Below are 17,606 nucleotides of genomic sequence, written 5' to 3'. Positions count from 1 at the left end.
TTATTTGCTAAGTCTGTTTATAGCCAATGGCATTTTAAAATTTAATTCAGAAAAGGGTTCTACTGAAGGTCTTTACTGTGATTTCTATATTCAAGGTGTTCATGCAACCTGTGACAGCATGGCATAGGCAATGGGGCACAGCAAAAACAGCACTGGATTTAGAGTTTGGAGGACTTGAGTTCAAATCCTGCCTTTTTCACTTTGACTTTTACACTTACTTATGTATGACCTACTTAACTTCGACAGACCTTCATCGTTACCTGTTAAATAAGGAGTCTGGGTCTCTAAATTCCTATACAGTTCTAAATTTATGACCCTCTGTCATCTAAGAAATCCCTAGAATTGCAATATTGAGAATGATGGCATACTACTTTTACATTGTAAAAACCATGCTCTTACTAAACAGTTGATTCTGTTTGTTGAATTTTGACTCTTTGGACAATGACTGTTAATAGGACTTTGAGCTTAGGGATCATCTGTTGGTGCTGATGAGATGTAAATTCTAATAATCCCATCATTTTATTGAATGTTTTAGTCTTAAGGAAGAAAAGACAGTGAGGGATCTTATGGCTAGGTATTATAGTTCTGCCAATTGTTAGAAGCATAAAATTCTCCTACTCAGGGTCCTCTTTTTTGTTTCCTTAAAGAAACAGGGATAGTCTCTCTTCATAGGAACCCCAGGAATTAGAATGACTGACATGAAACTCTTCAATATATCATGGAAGTTATTTTAAGCACAGGTCACTTCAAGTTTCTGAGTGGCAAATGGATTCAATAGCTTATGAGTAGCATTGAGAATTGAGTTACTTCGCCTACAATTATCCAATCCTCATTTCCAAAATATTCTTTGTACTTTATATTGGTAAACAAGTGAAAGACCAGCAGACCTTTCATCATGGCAGGTTGCTTTATTGTTGTAAAATTTCTACTTAAAAAAGAGTTATAGCACATAATTATGTGAATTCAAAAGATTAAAAAAAACTAAGAAACTCAAATAAAAATTTGTTGCATTACACTGGAGCATTCCCTGATATACACTTACTACATGAAGCTGGTTCTAATACCCAGAGGAGTAAGACAAAGCTAGCTCCCTCCAAAGTCAATCTAAGCAGATGTTTGAGACTTAGATGTTGTATTTCCTTGACCAATGGGCTTTGTAATTTCACCAACTTCTGCAGAATCTTGATTTACTTAGACTCCCTTTCCTCTTTGCTTCTCTCTCTTTCTCAACATCTTTATCTTTCACCTTGGTACTTGAAATTTCCAGTATGAGACTGGATGATTGTCAGGTGTAGAAAGATTTGGAGCTCAGAGAGACACTGTGAAAATATTTACTTCTTTTATAAACAGAATGTTGATCAAAATTAAAGATGGAGGAACTTCAGGGTAACACTCTGAGATAAGAATTAAATAAGCCTAGGCTAGGGATGGTTCTCACTAAAGGTAGATAGATGCTCCTTGTTAATCTAACAGGTTTAGGCCAGCTGTGATGGTCCATCCTGAAACCCACAGATAGATACAAATAGAACCCCTACCAGGAACCCTTATCCTCACAAGAATCACACAAATGACACATCATTTCCGAGACACAGACCCAAATGAACAGGTTCCAAGGGAGACAGTTACTCAGATAACTGGACAATAGAGGAGAGAATTCTGGCACTATGAACAAGAGATCCATGCTTTACATAGGTCTACGAACACTGTACTGATGAAGCCCAATACTATATTGGAACAAGAACTTGACTTGGTCAGCAACAGGCAGTCAGACTAAATCACCAGTGAGATCCCATTGTTGATACTTCTAGACTACTATCCTTCTGAGAGGTTTGGAAAATGAACTGATTAGAACTCCTGTCAGTTGCATGCCTCCTGTGACTACTCTTCCCCATCCTGTGCCCTTCTGTTTGATAGCTGTCGCTCCTATGTATCCTTGAATTTACTTTTGCCAAATGCCCAGAACATGCCACCACCAAGATATTGCTTTTCCTCTTGCTTCTAAGCTCCTTGACATACAGAGCAGTTTTATTTTTGTCTTTGTACCTCCAGCACCTGGCACAATATCCAGCACAAAACAGTCCCTTAAATGTTTATTGATTGATTCTTTGTCTCATCTGCTGCCTTTTCACATTTTTCCTAACAGTTAGAATGAAAGTTGCCCAAGGTTCTGCCCTTGCCCTCTTCTCTCTCATCACACTCACCCTTGACAATTCCATTCATTCCCATGGCTTCTCCTATCATCTTTATGTGGATAGCTCTATATCTCTACCTTGTATTCTGAGCTCTAAACCCGCATCTACAACTGTCTATAAGACATAAGTACGGAGATATCCCACTGGCCCCTCAAACTCAACACATCACAAACCGACTTATGATCTTGGTCTCAAATGAATGCAATCCCTTTCTCCCAAATCTGTTCTTCCTTCTGATTTCACCATTTCTGTCATCTGGCACAGTTCTCCAGCATTTAAACTTTTAAAATCATGATTCTCATTACCTTAACCTGGGGTAGCCCTAAACGTCTACTCTTAGTCCCAGACTGCCAAGTACTGCATAAGGAAGTCATAAAACTGCTGACTGTACCCATTACCAATTTATGCTGTTGAATTTCAAATCAGTTTTCCCTTCCACATAGCAATATTATGTTTCCTCTGATTCCAAACTTTCTGAGTTAGAAGGGTTCTTTGAGGTCATTTGGTATAACCTATACCTGGAAGAGAAATCTCCTGAACAGTATCCCCCAAGAAGTGGTCATTCAATCTCTTCTTGAAGACTTCAAGAATGTGAGTTTCAGGGTGGGGCATCTTACTTCTGAGTAACTCTAAGTGTTAATAAGCTTTTCCTTCTATCAAATGAAAATTGCTCTCCATTTCTGATTGATTCCCTGTCACATTCCCCAAAAGGACTGATTTAAACCTCCCTCAAGTCACCCATCCCCCCTTTATCTCCTTTTCTTCTTCAGCAGATGATTTTACCTCCTGTTTTATTGAGATTGGGATCATCTGTTGCCCATTCTGCCATCTTTCCTCCTGTTTGCCTCAAAACCTCTCTTGGTCCTCACGCATATTTCCTTCTTTGCCATTATCAACCTCATTTTACTTATTTGCATATATTTCATATACTCCTCCCTGCCCCCACCTCCAATTATTTTTTAAGGTCAATAAGAGCAGGGACAATTTTATTCTTTTATCTCTACATCTCCCATATCTGGCACAGTCCCTTGTGCATAGTAACTGCTTAATAAATATCTTTTAAGTTGAATTGAATAGACTTGATCATTTCAAGTCTCTACTCAAAAATTTTTGGTGGCTCTTGAGACTCCCAGGTAAAATCCTAAATCCTTTGGCTAGATTTCAAGGTTCTCCCTAATCTGATACTCCTACCTTTCTAACCCTATTTCATACCACATTCCCCAGTTCTTCAGCCCCAGTTTGGCTTCCTGTCTTCCATTCAAGCCCCACACTTTCCCTTCTTTGTGCCTTTGATGATATCATGCCCTGTGGATAGAATAACTTTCCTTCCTTTGAATTGCCTGTTAAATTCCTACCATTTGTTTAAAATCAAGTTTAAATGTCATTTCTTCCAGAGACCAGGGACTTCTCTGATCCTTTCAGTCAATAACAACCTTTTCCCCCTCAGACCTCAAATAGCACTTTGTTTTTCAATTATTTTATGCACTTAGCTATAGTATTGTGTGTTATACTTGTTTGTGCATGAGCCCTATCCCCCTCCCAAACAGTAAGATCCAAAAAGGCAGGAACTATGCCTGATTTAACATTTGCATTTTCCCCAGCTCCCTACTACAGTGCTTTGTGAACAACATATGTTTAATAAATACTTGTTGAGCTGAATTGAATTAGAATGGCAATATCCATACCAGATGAGGAGAAAAACAAAGAAAATCACCCCTGGTGCTGCTAGATTCTTACAACTAACACACAGGAGAATCAGTGGTGGCACTCCTGGTATGAAATGAATGACTATAGAATGTGGTGGTGAGCCCAACTGACCAGAAGCCCCAATCATGGGAACAGAGGGGCATCACTAGTTGCACTAGGAAAACCACCTGACAAAAGCCCAGGAGAGAGAACAGATATTTCTAAAGATGGATGGACCTTGTTTTCAGAAAGCCTGATCTCTCCAATTTAGAAATTACAAACTAGACAAAGTAGAAGTATGTATTCATATTACAAAAGCACCATTGACTTTTTACAGAAAAATTCACTATAGAATTCCTTTAAAAAGCAGATTCCTTGAGTGGATTTTGAGTCATGATGCAATTTATACAGATTCAGTTGCATACTTCCACATATTGAGACACAGTGACAGGACAAGGGACTTTGTTACATATGCATTGACTGGGTTGTTTCGGTTCCCAAGTCGCACATTGATCAGGAGAGTTTTGTTTCCGCCTTTCATGGAGTCTGCCCTTTATACCTTCGGGTTGATGGCCATTCCCTGTGCGCCTTCTGAATTTGCTGTTAACTTCCTGCCAGAGGTTTAAAATCAAGTTTAAGGGTCAACACTTCCAGGGACCCTGCTCTCATACTCCCAATCAATAACACCTTGTTACCAACCAAGTATGTGTGTCATTCCTCAAGTAGTTGGCATGGCCTGAAAAACCAGGAGGATGTTGGAATGTGCTTTCAATGGATGTTTCAGCCAGGCCTCCTGGTACTCTGCCCTGAAACTAGAAAAGAGCCTGTTTGGAGGCACTAGCCTTACTCAAGGGATCCCTGCCATGTCTAGACATCACAGTGTGATCTGGAAACCAGACAAGGCAGTACTTTATTACATCTAGGTAGAAGGGCACAAAGACCTACTTAGGGGCCTACTTGTTGAGCTCTTGGCCTCCCTTTGCTCACTGTGTGCCATACAGTCATAGACCTAGATTCAGGAGTGTTGAATTAGAGACTCAGGAGATCTAATACCCTTTTCCCATAGGACCTTGGAGAGGCAGGGCCATCTAAGTCCAACTTGCCTATCTATGGCCCAGTCTATGAGTGACTCTGTGGTCCAGGGCCCAGGGTGCAAGACACAGTTACCTGGTATTGTGGGAAGGTTGAGTGGTTTGTAAACACAGGAGGTGGAGGATAATTCAGGTTGAGCCAGAGTGGCTGGTTCAGTGCTGTCGAGGTCAAGGCTGTGGCGAAGCGTGGCGTGAACACATTTCCAGTATACTTGAGGTTGTTCTTGTCCGCAATCGTCATTGGTGCATTGACTGTAGGACAAAGGTCAAGGGCTTCACTCAAAAAGGGGCCAGGAACCTAGCTACCCTTCAGTTCCACACTTAACACAGGAGTTACAGTTCTCAGAGGACTGCTCCTCTGAAATCCAGGTGAATATCCAAACCTCATCAGTATGCAGTAATTCAGACCTGGGTTGGACAAGATTTTGCCTCTGACTGACAAAACAAAACAAAAAATAAATCACCTCCTCTTTCCCTCAAAAAACACAAAACAAAAACAAAATATGGCAAAGCAAATTCATAACATAACATAAATAAAAGAGAAATGTTTAAACTGCTTTAAATAATCAAGAATCATTTGTTTTAATATTTTTATTAAAGTAAAGAAAGTTGCCATTTTCATCTATTCATTAAAACAAGACACCTAAGGACCTCTATTTGTTCCTGAGAGAAAAGGTCACTTAATTAGAAAGGCTTAACTTCTAGACCTGAATTTCAAACCTTGTTCTGTTACTTTATACCCATGTGAACATGGGAAAGTGAAAATAACCTTTGGTATCCCCTTTTGGGTACTCTATAGCACATTGATAAGCTATAGAGTACCCAAAAGGGGACACCAAGGGTTATTCAAGAGCTAGGCAGCTAGATGGTACGGTAGACATCAATCAAGAAACATTTGTTAAATGCCTGCTATGCACCAGGTGCTGTGCTAAGCATGGAGTCTAGACTCAGAAAGGCCTGAGTTCAAATCTAGCCACTGATACTGTATGACTCTGGGCAAGTCACCTAACCTCTGTTTGCCTCAGTTTCTTCAACCACAAAATGAAGATAATAATGTTATCTACCTTGTAGGGTTATTTTAAGAATCAAATGAGATAATATTTATTAAGTAGTTAGCAAAATGTCTGGCACATAATAGAGAGTAAATCAATGCTTGTCTCCTTTCTGCTCTTGAAAGCATGTTTTATGGGGATAAAATGAAGGAAATGGGATGCTTAACCTGAAAAAGAAAAGACTTCAAGGGGCCTTGTCTGCAAGTATGTGAAAGGTTGTCCCAAGTTTGAGAGATTAGACTAATTCTACTTTGACCCAAAGACCACAGTAGGAGCATTATTAGAAGTTGCAGAATGGCAGATTTGGACTTTATTGTAAGTCAAAACTTCCCGCTAGTGAGCACTAGCCACAAATGGAACAGCTTCTTTTGGTAGAAAGAGTTTGCCTTACTAGATGCTTTCAAACAAAGGGTGAAGAATCATTTTCTGGGCATGTTGTAGGAGGAAGGTCCTTCCTAGCACTAAGATTCTTTGATTCTGTAAAAAATTGTTTAACCTCTCTGGGCCTCAGTTCCCTCATCTGTTAAGCAAAGAGGTTAGCCTAAAATTCAGGCATGGGAAACCCTCAGCCTCAGGGCCACATGTGGGGCCCCACTTGAGGACCTAGAGGGCCACATATGGCCTCAAGGCTGCAGGTTCCCTAGGGTTTCTCTATGATCTAAATGTTGGTACTGTGTTCCTATGAATGGTTTTCATATCCTATAGGAAGGTGTGGTATTTGTTCTTAGCAACCCCTCTCATCACAGAATGTTAGAGCTGCAATGGGTCAGAGAAGTGTGCTGTTTGTGCTTAAAAGTATAAAAGCAGTTTAGTCTAAAATATTATAGAATATGTCCTAGACTTGCCCTGAATTATTCTGATTCAGTGATATTTTTACAGTATTGTTTGTTGACCCTTAGTACTAATTGGACTAATTGGAGGGTCTACTAGCTTCTTTGTTGGGAATAATGACTGGTTTGCTGGAAGGAGTGGTCAATTGTCAGAGAAATTAAAAATATTAGTAATAACAGAGACAGATCCTGGCTAACTGTGCTAAGAGCAGGAAATTACAAGCCATGGATACAACAGTTCAATAAATAAAATTTAGCAGAAGTCTTCTGTTTTCAAGGTTAGGTGCTTGGCAGTGGGGATAGAAAGAAAAAGGCCCTGACCTCAAGTAGTTGACAGTCTAACAGGAGAAAAGAAGTTTGAACACAGGGGTAGGATAGAAACAGAGTAAGGTAGGTGCAAAGGAGAGGTCCTAGCAATGTGTTATGGGAAATAAATAGGAGGAGGGAGGAGTCTGGTTTTGTTCTGCTTTCTTTTTTTTTAAGTAGGAAAATCAAGGAAAATGATCTGACTTGGCCTTAAAGGCAGATGGGGATTTCAACAGCCAAAGTATTTGAGGGAAAAGGTTGTTTATTCCAGGCAAGGGGAGACAGTACAAACAATGGCATAGACATAGGAAGGGATAAAATGAGGACTAGAGCATAATTCTGTTTGGTGGGAGCCTGGAGTCTATGAAGTCAGGAGTAGGAGAAGACAAGAATGGAAAAGATGTCAGCAGACAGATTTTGAAGGGCCTTAAATACCAGCATCAGTTATTCTAAAGTAAAGGCAAAACCCATGTTATCATTTTAAATGTCTTTTTAGAAAGCATCACAGCATTATACTAGTCTGATTTTAGATTAGAACCTGAAAAATGAGGTCTCTTTGGAAAGGAAAAAAAAAACATCTACAAACAAATCAAAGGTCTAGTAGAAAAATTAAATTATATAAAAATGATATAAAATTATTGTGTAGATTTTCTGACTCCCAGGCCAATGATCAGGCTGCCTACATTTTACAGATGTGAAAAAAAGGGGGCTCACATAGGTAAAGTGGCTTGCCCAGGGTCACACAGCTATTCCACTTAGAAAACCTAGATTGGAATGGCTTTTTGGTCCCTACACTCATACCTCCAGGAGTGTCTCTTGTGATCACCTGCCTAGGAGCAGCTCCTTGAGTTCTTTCCCACAAGAATGCTCATAGAAGCCCTTCCCTCTAGCATTCTCTGGACCCTTCCCCACCTCCCAGCTTACACTTCAGCTCCAGCCCGTCCACTTCTGCTTTGCTCCGTAATCTCAGCTGTCCATCGGGATTCTTCGTGGCCCCAAGGAACTCATAAAGCAGGTTCTTTTCTGTAGGCCACGGAGGCTTTTTGGAAGGCAGGGACACAAACATGCTGCCGGCCTTGCCACTGCCGGGGCCCTCCTCACTACACATGTCCTTACGGCACTGGGGCCACTGGCTGGGGACCAGGGCATCTCGGGGGGCCTTGACCAGTTCCTTGGAGCTCGGAGTCCTCTCTGTGGTGAGAGGGAAGATGAGTCAGGACCAGCTGGGGCCTGGGAGAGCTTCCTCCCTGACCCACAGGAAGATGCTTCCTCACCAGGGTCCAGAAGAGCCAAACACACATATATGTGTACTCACTCTGCTGTTTACTGACCTCCCACCTCTCCAGTCTGGTCACCTTCTCTGTAGCTAAACTTTTTTCTATGCATTGCTTTCCCCATTAGAATAGGAGCTCATTCAAAGCAGCGAGCGTTTTACTTTTCTATTTGTATCCTCAGGGTTTAATTCTGCTTTACACATAGTAAACATTTAATAAATGCCTTTTCATTTACTCTTTTATTGGTTGAAGGGAACTGGTAGGAGACAAAAGACCTTGGGACACTGAGGCTACTAGTGGACAGGCCACCATAGGGACTAGGGGAAGCACAAAGGGTGGGGGAGGGGTCCACTCCTGGTTTTTCACAAATGCTGTCAGTGTTTTATATGTTTGGGCTCTGGGACAAAGCCCCATTTGCCATGTCCTAGTTATTAGCTCTGCTGGACTATCTTTCTTTACCTCATCTATCCTAGGGTCCTACACGACCCTCTTTAGTACTTCTTGAAGCTACTGACTCCTTCTGACTCAGCTTTTCTCTCTAGCCTTCCCTAACTAACTCAGCTCTTATTGATCTGTCCATCCTCTAATACCACTAATTGACTTTACTGTGACTGATTGTTAGATTGATTGATAGGTTATGTTCCTGGAGAGTAAATTGCCCCTTAGTGGCCCCACCCCATCCTCTCCTCTCAGAGAAGCTCACTGATATGCTCATAGTCACATAGTTCTTGGGACTGATGGAATCCCCCAGCCCCAAGGAGGCACTGGGCAGTGAGGAGGGGGAGGAGGAACTGGGTTAATGCCAAGGATGAGATGTTTCAGCTCTGCCCCAACTCAGGACAAAACTGTTCTGATTGGAGCCAGTTTGGGGGGGGGGAGAGACATTTTTAGCTAAACATGTCCCCAGAGTCTCTTCCAAATGATTCTGCATTTGCTGAGTTTTGCCTGGAGCCAATGAGCTGCAGAAACAATGCTCACTAATAATAGCAACGTCTCTCCTTCCACACACTGAGGGAGGTGGCAGAAGCTGACAGGCAGGGAGAGGACAGGAAGGGCAGACTGGCTGGGGCCGAGGCAACTCTGGAAAACGCCTTGCCCGAATTAGCCCCTATATACTCCCAAGCTCCTCTCTTGGCAATCCATTCAAAGATGGAACAGGTGGATCCCAGGGGAACCTTCCTGACTAGAATGGATTCATCCAATCATCCAACAAACTTTAATTAAGCAAAAACACATTCTGCTCCTCCTATGGAGAATTTATGAAAGGACTTGAATGAGAGAGACATGGGATGAACAAGCATGAATCTGTGTCCTTTGAGGAAATCCCACCTCTATGGAATCAGAGATCCATTGGATTATTGAAGTATTGGAATATCACCATTTTAAAATTTCTATTGTAGTCATCTGCGTAGCTCTCTTCCCTTCCCTTCTTGAATTCAGCTCCATGCGGGCAGGGACTGGGGTTTTTTTTAATCTTTATAACTCTCCAGTCCTTCCCATAGTGCGTTGCATATAGTAGGCCCATGATGAATGAATGAATAAGTGAATGAAGATCCCATTATGTACTAAACCTTTTGCTGGGCACTGGTATATACCCTGAATAGGACCCAGATTTCTGATACCTCCCCACCCTAATCACTAAACTCTAGCTCACCCTGTGAACCTGAGACCCAGACCACCCTTGCAAAATTTCTCCTTTTGACTTCAGGCAGAAATGGATTTGAACTCCCAGAATTATGGTACAGACATATTCATTATCCTCAGAGATGACAAAGGGAAATGAAAAACACTACTAACTGGTATTTATTTAGCTTTTTATGTTATGCAAAACACTTCACACATACGCCCTTGTACCGCATCCTTTTGAGTTAGGCAGCACAAATATTGTTATGCCTGGGGTTTTTTCCCATTCATAGAAAGTGACTTCCGCACAGCCACACAGTTAACAAGGGTCAGAGCTGTGAGCTGAGCTTGTCTGTCCTAACTCCAAATCCAGTGCCCCTTCCTCTATACCATGTTAATCTATAATCTCTGGTCATGAAAGAGGATGTTTTTCCCTACTTTGAATTGTGGAGTGGAAAGAACCCTGCCTGGGGTCAGGAGACCTGGGCTCTGGTCTCCAGTTTTCCCCTGATTTGCTGTGACATTTTGGTCAAGTCCTTCCCTCTTTCTGTGCCTGAGTTACTCATCTGTGAAATGAAGAGTTGAATTGTAGGGGACCTCTAGCATCCCTTGCAGTGAAAGTATCCTGTATCTCTGCATCTGAGTCCAAATCCTTTCATCTCTAAATAATGGAGCATCCAAGAAGGAAGCGTGGTGAGATGCTCTTGGAGGCAGGAGACCCATAGCTCTGATGCCCGATTTGGTGCTTGAGCTTGTTCAAGCCCCTTTGCCAGTTCTGAACCTCCATTTTCCCATCTAAAATGGGACTGGAGAACAGTCTCTAAAATTCTTTCCATTTTTAAATCCCAGGCAAAAGACTTTTTCTAGTGAAAGCTGATATAGGCCAGTATGAAGATGAACCTGCCTTGAGCCTTTAGGGCGTGTGCACACACACACACACACACACACACACACACACACACACAGCAGGGGGAGCTGGACTAGGAAAGAATATTCAACATGGCTAGACCAGACATGACTAGTCAGGAGCTGTCTCTATGTTGCTGATAGGGCCATAGAGAAAAACTAGGGGCCAAAGGCAGTCCTGGAAAGAAAGGAAAATGACCCCTCTGCCCCTAGTGGAAAGTGAGTTCCTTGAGGTCAGGGAGTGTTTTTTCATTTTTGTGTCCCCCGCTTCACATGTGCGTGCACACACACACACACACACACACACACACACACTCACATCCCAACCCAGCCAGGCATAAAACAGATGAATGTCTAGATGCCAAAGAAAGCAGGAAAAAAATGGTGTAGGACATAGGGAATTTCCCTAGGACATTTAACAGAAAGGTAGTTGCCTCAGGCTGTCCTAATGTCACACAACAAGGAGGAGATTTTTAGGTCACTTTCTTTAAAAGAAAGATACCAGGAGGCCTGTTGGTAGAAGGTCTGAGGGGAGGTGTTCTCTTCTTCCTAGAAGTGAGCAATATATCTTCTCCCCACTTTGGTCTCAGAAGTGTTTTCTTCTAGGATCTGTTTCCTCCAACTCCCAAGGCCTCCCAAGTCTAGCAAGGAGCCCTTCAGCTGAAGCCTCAGTCATCCCCTCTGGCTTGGAACAAATCTTGGTGAAGATGGGGATCTGCCTCTTTCTCAGAAAACAGACAATTCTCATTCAAAATGCCCCCCTCATAGTAGGACATTGAAAGACTTCAGACCTTTCTATTAAATGGCCCAGGTAGTTGGTTTCTACCTTTGGGATCACAGAAAAATGAAGGGGAAAATACCCAGAAACATGAAGCTTACAAAGGGCTGCTACAACCAGGCTCTATATTGGATTGGATTTGGGGAAATACTCGACAATTTAATAAGCATTCATTAAGCATTTTCCATGTGCCAGGGGGTCTGCTAGGCCCTGGCAATACAAAGATACTGTCCCTACCCTAAAGGTGTTTACATGTTATTTGGAAAAGTGGCATGTATGCAGGTGAATCAATAAAAATATATTAAAATAAACAAAAAGCCATTTGGGAGGGGACACTAACAATCTGCGGAATCATGAAGTTTTCTTATAGCAGGGAGCACTTGAATGAGCCATCAAGTGAGCTGGGGGCCCCAAGAAGCAAAATCGAGGAGGGAACACACCCTAGAGGTAGAGGACAGTGTATGCCAACACATGAGGGCACAGGTGGAATGCCAAGGACAGGGTGTGTTGGCCCGTCAGTTAGGCTGGTTTGACAGGAGTGAGGGGCACTCTATCTGTGGTAGAGTCTTCCGAGCTCATACTGTTCTGATAAGCCACAGTCAGCCACACTGTACCTTGACCCCAACATAGGGATGTCATTTTGTTCCTCTTCAAGCACAAAGGACAATAACCAACCAACAATATACACTACTGCCAGGAAATCAAGACTGGAGCCAGACTATGAAAGGCATTTAGTGACAAATAGGGGAGTTTGTCTTTTATCCTGGAGAAATAGGGAGCCACAGGACCTTCTTGAAAAGGAGAGTAACACGGTTGTACCTGTATTTTACCTGAACTTTTCTATTGTCACAGGGCAACACTGAGAACATCTCTGTATCTCACTGGGCTGGATGGGACCCAGACAAATCATCTCATCCATGTCCTGTCTTGAGATCAGACCATGTCCAGCGCAACTCTAACAGAAGACCTGAAGACTCCAAAGGCACAACTGAGCCCCCTTCTGTGGAGCTGTCTTAGCTCTTGGCTGACCTTGAAGCTTTCCCCAAGTCCTCCTAGGTCAGAGGGTCATAGATCTCAAGTTGGACAGGACCTCTGAGGCCATCTGGTCCAGCTCCCTCTTCTTCCACATGAAGACTCTGAGGCCAAGAGCTCAGGTCACAGGCCCCAGGGCACTCAGGTCACAGGCCTCAGGGGCACTCAGATGGCTCTGTGCCTCAGAGGCAGGAACACCTGAGTCCTAAACGTGCCTCAGGCCATCACTCAGTTCCATTACCTGAATAAGTCTCCCATGGTTTCTCACCCTGAGTTTCCTCATCTGTGAAGTAGAGGGTCAATGTGAGAATCACAATGAGATAAAATATATGAGGTACTTTGCAAATCTTAAATTGACATATAAATTATCGCCTAAATAATAACTATTAGCATTACCCAAGATCACATGGGATTTGAACCCAGAGCTTGGACTTCAAATCCAGCACTTTCTTTTACTCTCCCTCTCTGAGCTATTTTTTGCCTCTGTTTCCTCATTGTTTAGCACCATGCCTGACTCATGAGTAATGCTTGTTGACTGACTGATCAACTTTCTGTGATCCCTGTGGGTCTAACAGAACCGATAGGTTTGTCACTCACTGTCCCCTAGGGAGCCTTCCCAAACTCTTCCCCACCCAAGCATCTCTTTCTTCCCAGCATCTCTCACCCATGGCAAGGAGCCCCTCCACTGAGGGGTCGGCCTCTAGTTTGGAGCAGATCTTGGCAAACACTGGGAGCTGTCTCTTCTGCCCGAGGAGCTCAGGAGCCTTCTCTGGCAGTGCTGGCAGTGGCGGTGGAGGCAGAGGAAGCAGGGATGCAGGCCCTGATGGCTCCTTGGGGCCAGGGCCACTGAACATGCTGTTCTGAAGGAAGTCCTTGATCACCCTGGTCTCCTCCAGCACCATTTTGTTGTCGGGAGCCTTGGATGACTCAATGTGTTTCAAGGGAAACTGGGCCAGGAGCTTGCTGATTTCTGAATTGGAGGCTGCAAGGCTGGCAATGCCCTCCTCCCCACCCTTGGTGCCCTTGCCCTTGGCAGAGCGCAGGATCCCTGTGACTGTGGACTTGACTGAGTCACAGTTGGTGCGGCCAGGCAGCTCCTTGTCCCCTGGCCCACCGAGCACGGGTTGGATGGCCTGCCCCATGACCTTTTTCAGGCCCAGCAACTGGTCCCCCCCAAAGGCGAGGGCTGGGGGGCGGCCGCTGGCCTGGGCCAGGGTGTGTGGAGGGAAGGGAGGAGTGGCAGGCCTGCTCAGCTCAGGGGCGTCACCTGCTATGTCCAGCTCCACAGGGCTGTCTCTGGCCAGACTCAAGTTTTCTTTCGTGAGGTTCAAGTACTCCTGCTCCACCAGGAGGGAGATCTCATCCTTACTGCAGCTCGGCTCCAAAGCTCTGTGTGGGGATAGAGAAAGATGCATTTATGGGCCATCCGTCCAGAGGCAGCTGTAGAGATACTCCAGAATGCTGGCAGGGAGACAAGCGATTTGGAAGCAAATAAAAACAACCAAACAAACCTTCCAAAATCCATTTTGTCCTTGAGAGGAGAGCATCAAGATTTCCATCCCCAATAACCTTACCTGTGAGACTCTGAGTACACCTGAGCCCTAGCTGGCTGGGGATCCAGGAAGCCAGGGCTCTAGCCCTTCCTTTGCCCCTAACTTGCTGTGTGACCTTAGACCAGTCACTTTCCTTCCTCTGAGGTTGTTTCCTCATCCGTAAAACAGAGCTATCATTAATCCATATCCCGCCCACTTCTCTGTGAGGACCACACAAGAGAATAATAATAGCGTGTGTTTCTCAGGCATAAAAAGTGATTCTAGGACCTGGGTGGTGGGTTCTGCTAACTGAATTTTGAAGAGGAAACTGAGGCTCCAAGAAGATAAAATGCTTACCAAGGTCAGACAACTCTGCCACTACTACCTGTGTTATCTTGGATTAGTAACTTAACCTCCCTGGACCTCAGTTTCCTCATCTGAAAAATGAACTAGATGACCTTTGAGATCTCTTTCTGTTCAAAATCTATGACTCAATCAGCTTTGCTAAGTGTGCTCATATATACCACTAAAGGGCTACATGCACGCGTGCATGCACACACATAGACATCGGCCCAGTTACATGATGGCAGGATTAACCCATGAGGTATATTGCTGACCAACTGCAATATATATATATATATATATATACATATATATATATATATATTGCTTTATAATGGATTCTTTGAATTGGAAAAAGATTTGGAGAAAGGAAGAGTGTGATGTAGTGGGATAGCTAGGTGTCACAGTGAATAGAGCACTGACCCTGGAGTCAGGAGGACCTGAATTCAAACCAGGCCTCAGACATTTGACACTCACTGTGTGACCTTGGGCAAGTCACTTAACCCCAATTGCCTTGCCTTCCCACCTCCCCCCCCAAAAAAAAGAAAGGAAGGAAGGAAGAGTGTGATGTAGTGAACAGAGAGTTGAAATCAGGAAGATCTGGAGTCACATCCTGCACTAAAGCATATGAGCTAAGTGACCCTGGGTAACTCACTTTACCCATCATGGCAAAGGCACAGTAGAGTTGCAGAGAGACTGTTGTCTGCATTTTAGGAGGAGCTCCCCCCCGAGAGCTCAGTTTGCTGATGAAATCAACAATCTGGTACCAAAAAAAGATGGTGGTGCTTTACTCAAGGTTGCCGGCTCCCCGGTGTGTTTATATCGGGTTTAAATGACTAGTGACTGAAGACAAAGGAGGCTTCTCAGTGGCTGCTTCTACCTTCTTCCAATGATCAAGCTAGCTTCTGTTCCTTCTCCAGCAGAGGAAATGGGGAACCCGGAGGCAGGTTGTGGACTCAAACCCATGTAACTATACTCCTTTCCACTCATGCCAACGATAGCAATGAATTCATCATCTCATATCTTTGGGGGGGATCTTACCATCCAGTCTGTGAAATTGGGAATCGAATCCTAGTGTACATAAAGGTCCTAGGGAGATAGGGTCAAAAACAAAACCAAAAACCAAACAAACAAAAGATAGTACACGAGGGGGCAGGTAGGTGGCACAATGGATAGAACACTGGCCCTGGAATCAGGAGGACCTGAGTTCAAATTTGGCCTCAGACATTTACTAGTGTGACTCTGGGAAGGCATTTAACCCTGATTGTCTCCAAAAACAAAATAAAAAAATAGTACTTGAAGACACTAAAGGGATTTAAGAAACTTATTCCTAGATGTGGCTTAAACAATGCACCTTTGGGAGACACAGATGAATCCAAGAATCCCTACTTCCCCTCCTCTAAGCTTTGCAAACCATCATTTTCAACATGCTTATTTTTTATTGTTATTAACAGACATAAATATCACAACTGTTCAAAATGATCTCCTGTGATATGTGGGAAAAGCACTGGCTGAAGCCAGAGGACCTGAGTCCAAATCATACCTCTGACACATATCTGTGTAACCTTGGGTAACCTCCTTGGGATTCAATTTCCTCATCTGTAAAATGTTAGAGTAGGACTAGATGACCTTTGGGGTCCCTCCGAGCTCTAAATCAATTATCTGATAACCTTGGGAAGGAGACTGTGGGAAGATATTTTTCAACAGGACAATCTAGGGCTTGAAACCATGATCAAGGAGGCTGATGGACACTGAAGAAATGTCTCCATCTGCCTTCACTTTAGCAAGCCAGCCCTTCTCCCTTTGTCACCAGGAGGACCTCAGGGACTGGCCTGGGAAAGAACCTGCCAAGCACTCCTTGAAGCCTGTATGGGGTTTAGGACTGAACTTAAATCAGGTCACTCAATTCAACAAATATGTATTAAGTGTTTACTTCATTGGGAGGGAACCTTGTTCTGGTATCCCCAAAACATTGGTTTGCCCACATTTCCATTCAGTTAAATCCTTTTGAGAACTAGATCTGTTTAGGCTGTGAAAGAGAATCCTAAAGAATTCTAGAGGCTAAAATGTCTCCTATTTTAGCACATTTCTTGAAAAGGAATACAGTTATCCCTTCCACATTGCAGGGGTTAGGAGCCCAGTGCCTCCTCAATCTGAGAAACTCACATATAATTTGTGGCCCTCCCTTCATACCAGAGAAGAAGTCTGAATTACTATGGTATTCAAAGATAAAATATGTAGATGTTATACAATATTATATATATTTTGTGCATTTCTGAGCTTCTAAACTTTTTCTGTGTTGCCTGCTGGCCTTCACGTGTTATTTGTGACTCCTGCAAAACTCTCTAAAAATTTTCATTTAATTCCTTATGTCAATCCACGATATTTCGAAACTATGATGGAGACAGTCCCAATGTGGAAGGGATAATAGCTATACACTTTAAAGCATCACTCTAAGAAACTCCACTTCAAGACATCTTGGGGAGCTCACTACCTCCTGAGGCAAACCATCCTATTTTGGGACAACCCTAATTAAGTGCTAAGCAGTGCATCCTCCTATAGACTGGGAATCTGCCTTCCCATAACTTCCACCAACTTGTCCTAGTTCTGCCCTTCTGCATCTACACTGAAAAAGGCTGGTCTTTCTTCCATGTGACAGCCTTCAAATGCTTGGAGACAGCTATTGTGTCCCCCCCCACCCCCATCTTTTTTTCCCTCCTGGGCAAATATTCCCCGTTCTTTACTCATATAACATGGTTTTGAGTACCCTCACTATCCTGACTGTTCTCATTAGGAGGAATTATAGCTTATCATTGTCCTTTGCAATATGCAGTATTCAGATGAACACACTATGTTGCAGACCAATAGAAGAAGAGATGTGAGCATGCCATTATGAAAGGGTTTGCAGGATTCTGGCCAATCAGGTAGAGACGAGGTCTTTATTTAGGGCCATATCATGTCA

At 43.4% G+C, this 17,606-nt stretch overlaps 1 protein-coding gene across 1 annotated transcript in view; it reads right to left on the bottom strand.

The window, feature by feature from the left end:
* Nucleotides 1-17,606, bottom strand: part of CUNH1orf94 (chromosome unknown C1orf94 homolog) — a 64,576-nt gene that overhangs the window by 24,743 nt on the left and 22,227 nt on the right. The window contains exons 2-4 of the mRNA XM_069068188.1: nt 13,435-14,159; nt 8,082-8,348; nt 5,046-5,221 (exon numbers count right to left, since the gene is read on the bottom strand). Coding sequence (XP_068924289.1) covers nt 5,046-5,221; nt 8,082-8,348; nt 13,435-14,159 — 1,168 coding nt within the window. The remainder of the gene's footprint in view (nt 1-5,045; nt 5,222-8,081; nt 8,349-13,434; nt 14,160-17,606) is intronic.

This window comes from Petaurus breviceps, unplaced genomic scaffold, assembly GCF_028583685.1.
Source record: "Petaurus breviceps papuanus isolate PSGF00001 unplaced genomic scaffold, PetGlider_PUasm1.0 90760, whole genome shotgun sequence".
In the NCBI taxonomy this organism is placed as follows: domain Eukaryota; kingdom Metazoa; phylum Chordata; class Mammalia; order Diprotodontia; family Petauridae; genus Petaurus; species Petaurus breviceps.
This window is presented reverse-complemented; position numbering and strand designations above follow the sequence as displayed.